The 6,406-nt window shown below is 44.7% G+C and overlaps 1 protein-coding gene across 1 annotated transcript; it reads right to left on the reverse strand.

Moving 5' to 3' along the window:
• Positions 1-3,638: 3,638 nt before the first annotated feature.
• LOC122902062 (disintegrin and metalloproteinase domain-containing protein 1a-like) lies at positions 3,639-6,110 on the reverse strand. Its single transcript, XM_044241109.1, has one exon. It carries the CDS (start codon positions 6,087-6,089, stop codon positions 3,639-3,641), a length of 2,451 nt encoding a protein of 816 aa, XP_044097044.1. The 5' UTR covers positions 6,090-6,110.
• Positions 6,111-6,406: the final 296 nt, after the last annotated feature.

The raw sequence follows: 6,406 nt of genomic DNA on the forward strand, positions 1-6,406 counted from the left end.
AGGGAGAAGCAGGCTCCCTGCCAAGCAAGGAGCCCGATGTGGGACTCGATCCCAGGACGCTGGGATCATGACCTGAGCCGAAGGCAGCTGCTTAACCAACTGAGCCACCCAGGTGTCCCTCTGAGGACATTCCTAAAGTACTCCTACATGGACAAGGAAAGATGTCAGGTTGGGGACATCCAAGGGAAGAGAGGATGTATCCAAGTCTCCCAGGTAGGGGCATGACCTCTGGACTCCAGGAACATTACTATTGGCCACATCCAAATGCATTCTTTTTCACATTGTAGTTTCTCTTTGTTTCCTCTAAGTCTGGATAAAAGTCTAGAGCTGTGCTTTCGGGAAGCAAGGAAAGGGCTTCAGTCTCCACCAGCCTTAGGGAGCACAGAGAGGACAGTAACCACCCAGGGAAGGCGGGTAAAGGATGGCAAGGAGTCATTGTCAGAATCTCTTGGGGCTGCAACCAGCTGGGTCATGAGTGACTACCCATGCAGATCACTGGTACATGTAAGCAAACACACCTAAGAATCCCCCAAACATAATGGGGGTAAGGAATTAGGTGATAAGAGTATGCTTTGTAGAAGCAATCACACAAATGCTGAACACTGAACCTTGACTCCGACTTCCCCTACTTCCCCTATTTTGTCCACATTAAAATTCGTCCCCTCCTTTCTATAACATATGCTAAACAACTTCAACCAATCCCTGGGATTTGGAGTTTCCACACATTTTAAGATTTACCTGAGAGTTTATAAGTATGTCCAATTTTCTATCACTTTTTCAGAGGAAGTTCATTCAAATAGCCTGTCCTGACCTTTGTTTCCTGCTTTCAATGCAATCATAAGGACAGCAACTAAAAATTTAAAATGTCTATTCAACTTCCAACTTGTGTTATTTGCTAAATTTTTGTAAATTTTGTTGTGAAATATTATTCACAACATTTTGTTTTTTGTTTTAAAGATTTTGTTTACTTATTTGAGAGAAAGCATGAGTGCAGGGTTAGGGGGCAGAGAAAGGAAGAGGGAGAGGCAGAAGCAGACTCCCCACTGAGCAGGGAGTCTGACACGGGGCTTTATCTCAGGACCTTAAGATCATGACCTGTGCCAAAGGCAGACGCTTAACTGACTGAGCCACCCAGGCGCCCCTTGTTGTGAAGTTTTAGATAAGTTTTAATGATTGATTCCAATTAGCTATCTGACTTTTGGTCTTTAAAGAATGCTATTAAATAGCTAAGCATAATTACCCCCTACCTAAATCATGATTCCCTTGTACTTGAGAAGCTAGTAAAACTATGTGATGCTTTTCAGCTCTTGGCATAATCCCCATCACATGTGCAATTAGGAAGATCACCCCTTCTGTTCTCCACTGAAGTGCTTCCTACTAGAAATCCTCCACATCTTTTTTCAAAGTCTCTAAGCGCAGGTTTACATGTGGATAAACTTACCCAGTTTTATCCTTATTAGCACAGCTCTTGGATGATTACCATTTAATGTTCTAATTAGATGGTGGTCTAGGGGTGTTTTCACCATGCATCCTGACATTCTGGCATAAAATACTTTGAGATTTGGCTACCAATAACTCTCATGACCTGGAATCTTACATAACTAAAGTCCTGAGTTTGGATTTTTGCCCTTATAAAAGTTTAGTTTTGTTCCAGCAAAAGTAATTAATATAAGCTTCTTTAAGGCAGAAGTCTGGTCTTACCATTCTTTTTTTTTTAATTTATTTTAAATTTATTTAAATTTATTTTAAATTTTTTTTAAAATTTTAATTTATTTTTAATTTATAGGCAGAGACTCAGGCAGAGAGAGAGAGGAGGAAGCAGGCTCCCTGCCGAGCAGAGAGCCCGATGCAGGACTCAATCCCAGGACCTTGAGATCATGACCTGAGCTAAAGGCAGCGGCTTAACCCACTGAGCCACCCAGGCACCCAGGTCTTACCATTCTTTTTTTATGTTCTTTTCTGCTCATGTAGGTCAGGCAGTTAGAAGAGGAATTCAGCAAATGTATTGTCAGGGACTGATGCTCAGGAACATCCCTGAGACTCAGAACACTCAACCTGTAGCAACACTGCACCCAAGCAAGTTTTGGCAAGTGGCATCCATAGAAGTTACCCTCGTATTTTAAGGTTCCCTCTGGTTAAGTCCTTCATTTGGTCAACATTTACTGAGCACCCACAATTAGCTGGGACCTCAGAGCTGAATAAAATAAGCCTGCCGCTCCATGATGTCAAGGTATAATAGGGGAAAAGGCACGTTCATCGGTAATGATTAAACAGTGTGATAGGTTCATGATAGCAGTAAGGCATCTCTCTGTAAGGCTTTTGTTTCGTTAGAGAAAGAAAGGAAGAAACCATTATCTGGGCACTTAAAGAATATATTGACCGTCTTTCTGGTCACTTTTTTGTACTGAAGGAAAGGCTCATGAGACAGTGGGGAATGTAGATTCAGTTGGATGTTGGGTGAAACAAAGGTTGCTAGGTCTAGAATAGCACTCTTCGGGGTCTGTTTCCTAATGCAGAAGATGGGAGGTCTCATAGGACGGGAGGTAGGATAAAATTAAGACAACAAATGTAAAGTGTTTAGCACAGTGTCTCTTTCTGAATGGATCATGTTTTTGTATAGGTACTTCTGCTCTTTAAAATTAACTACCCTCCAGAGCTCTGGTCCTTTAGACAGTCACTCAACAGTATATTAACTTAAAAGAATTGAAAATTAAACAGAATCAAAAAAGTTGAAAATGGGGGCGTCTGGGTGGCTTAGTGGGTTAAAGCCTCTGCCTTCAGCTCGGGCCATGATCCCAGCGTCCTGAGATCGAGCCCCGCATCGGGTTCTCTGCTCAGCAGGGAGCCTGCTTCCTCCTCTCTCTTTCTGCCTGCCTCTCTGCCTACTTGTGATCTCTATCTGTCAAATAAATAAATAAAATCTTTTTTTTTAAAAAAAGTAGAAAATAGAAGAAAGTAAAATGAACACTAGTCAAGATCACCTCTTGGCCAGGTTGCCCACCCTTGTCACCCAGAACCAGGGTGATCATACTGCCATGAACTGAATGGAGAACCACAAAATGGAAGGAGACCCAGGTAATAGGCTACATAAAGCCCAAAGTGATATTGTTTGAAAACAGGTATTTATTTACTTTTTAATTTAAATCTTTTCATTTCATGGATACACTTCACAGAGCAATTAGAACAACAAACATAGAAACTACTTTCCTAATGTAATCTGTAGTTTTAAGTGGGGTGAAAAACCTGGACCCTAATAGATATAAACATTTAATACTGTATATCCAACACAGTCGATGCAAGATGACATTCCCTAAAAAACAGTTACGTCAAAACTGGACCTACTGAAGACAAAATATTGAGCTGAAAGTTTCATGAGAGAATTTTAATTTAAATAAATGTTTCATAAAATATGATAATGAAATATTAAAATATTTTTATAAATGATTTCATCTATGTATACATAATCAATGAGTACATTGAAGAAGAAAAGCCCTTCCTTGCACAGTAGTACATTTCATAAGACTGTAGAGTCCCTATTAGGGCCACTGCTGCCATTGGTGTGCACTTCATATTTGCTCCACTGAACCTCCATTCCAGCTAGTGCTTGGGTATTGGCTATATTAGACTTCTTCCTATCACTACTTATTTCTTACCTCTACTTCTTCCTCTACTTGGCCTCCTTCCTTTTCTTGTACAACTTCTTTTTCAGTGTCTTCTAGAGCCCCTTGTGAGCACTGTGATATCTCCTTTCCAGCCCCAACACTGGCACCAATAATCAGACTTAAAAATATTGCCACAAGAAGTAAGGGAAATATGTACAATAGATTGCCAAGACTTTTGCTTTCAAATTTATTCTCACTGCCCCTGCCAAAATTACCACGATGAAAACTAAGACCTCTAGTATCATCTTCACTTACATTTCCATCATCTGGCTTGCCGGGGGGACCGCTGTCCACACTACCCCCATTTCCTGAAACTTTGCAGTCAGGGGGTGCATAGCCCTCCTCACAATGGCAGTGCCTTAAATTGTTGCAGACTCCTCTCCCATTGCACATTTCTTGAGGTTCACAGTCGTACTTGAGCACAGCACGATCAATGCAGGAATAATTCACGCAGATTTTGTTTGGGGCACAAAGAGTGCCAGTGTCCACATCTCCATCATCAGGGATATCAGTAATGTTATAGACATCCATGCTCCAGCACCAGTCATCATTGTGAGCTACCTGAATCAGAGTATGGTGGGGTTTGATTGGTGGTACCTGTGTAATATTTGTACATATAAGTTTCCCACAAAATATATTCTCATCAGTGCACTTAACATATCTAGGGACAGCAGCAGTAGGACAGCCACAGTTTCCAAACCGGTTCCCTTTCGTGTTCATGGAACTATAACAGTCTTCTGGGGCTGACCTTGCAGGTGACCCATATATATCCATGCACTGAGTATCAGGGTTCCTGCACCGGCCCATAAAACAATAGTGAATCATATCACACGATGTACCATCTTGCTTATAGTGGTCCCTGGGACATTCTCCAGAGGAACCATCACAATACTCTGGGAGGTCACACTCTCCAAGAGCAGAACGACACATGAAACCCTTATGTCTCCACTGGCAATTAAAACAGCACAGTCCATCACTACACTGTGCATGCTCATTCAGCCTACATGTTTCGTCACAGCACGGGTTATTACCACAGTCGGGTCCACAGTCACACTCTTCATTCACCTCCAACACACCATTTCCACACGTGGCTTGCCTACGCAGGCGACCTTGGGCCCAGGGCTTGTTAAACAGGCAGGCCCCTTTGTGTTCCCGGAGGAACTGGTAGAAGTGGTCAGAGCTACAGTTGCTGAAGCCACTTTCTTTAGTGATGTTCTCATGCATGAGGCAAAAGCGTTTATCTTCACAAGTGCAGGCCGAGTGGTCGTGCTGAATACCCAAGTTGTGCCCAAGCTCATGGGCCATGAGCGCCGCAAACAAGAGGACATCTTCATGGTGGAAGGATTCAACAGCGGCTGCAAAGCCTCTTGAACAGGCACCATTGAGAAACGCCTGTCCCACATCGTCTTCAGGGTGATGTCCCACGATCATGTGGGCAACATCATGCTTCACCCGGGGGAAGAGCTTCTCCTGTCTCCAGCTATTGAAATTCCTCAGTGTAACTCGCAAGTCCGCTGGGACTTCGATGAGGTCCCCCTCGGTCCAGATCTCCATTCCGGCCAGCACCACCTGGGTGTTTATGCCCCGAGTGAAGATGTTGGCCAGAGCAGTGATGTCCATTACTCTCCGGACTGTCTCGTCGACGTTACTGCCCCACATCTGGAAGCGCTGGTTGCTGACCACGACAAACATCTCCACGTACTTGGTGTGTGACCAAAAGGACGGCAGTGCCTGTAGACTGCGAGGCCTCCTGCTCCCTTGTTGCCGGCTGATGGACGCCACTTGGCTGCCTTTGGAAGTGACGCTGCAGGACACTCGAGCTTGGGGTGCCACGGTGTACAACACATGTTCAAACTGTTTTGAGGTGTCCCTGGGCTCAATGCCATAGGGTTTCCCCTCCTTAATCAGGATGCCCCTGAGGCCTGAACAGGTGTTGAGGGAAACAAAAGAACCCGGGACTCCTTCTATGGTGCCTTCGTAGTGACAGTCATGAGGGATGAAAGGCACTTCTTGCCCCAGGACCCCATTGTGGTAGCTGAAGACTGGAAAGTTATTCACAAAATAGTCTCTCTTCACCTTCAGTTGAATCACCTGCTTCTTGCCCTGCATTAATAGTGTATAGGATGCCTTTTCCCCTGGGTCTTCCGTTCCCTTGACTGTCAGACTCTTGGGGATGACTGTTTCGTAAGAAGAGTAATACACAGATCCAGGGTCACAGTACAAGCCTGGCAGGAAAATCAGTACCAACACTAGCATGATCCCCAACCTGACACACGAAGGTCCCGGCACTACTGGTGCTCGCCTCCAGCCCTTCATTTGTGGAGCCCAAGCCGGAAGCACTCTGCCAGCCCCATAGGCAGCCACTTGGTATTTCTGTAGAGAAGACGAGGAGGAGGCAGACTGTCTCAAAGGAGCTGCCATTGACATGGCCGTTGGGAATCGGTTGATGGTGTCCCTCAGAAGCAGCTGTCCCTGACACAGAGACCCTCAGGCGTTAGCTCCAGATCTATGCTGGCCGCATAAAGGGTGGCTACTGCCTACCTGAGAGAAGCACAGCCTCTGGCTGTGTCCTTTCCAGTCTTTCCGATCTGTTATCCTTCAAGTAGTGTCCTTTCTATGTGACTTCTTCCCCAGCATCAACTTCAGTGCTCCCTGGCTAAGGTCCTTTTGACATCGTGGACTGATGTAATCATGAAGGACTGCAGGTGCTAAAAAATGCAAGACCCTGCCTGGAGAGTGGAAAC

The sequence above is a fragment of the Neovison vison genome, chromosome 3 (genome assembly GCF_020171115.1).
Source record: "Neovison vison isolate M4711 chromosome 3, ASM_NN_V1, whole genome shotgun sequence".
NCBI classification, from domain to species: Eukaryota; Metazoa; Chordata; class Mammalia; order Carnivora; family Mustelidae; genus Neogale; species Neogale vison.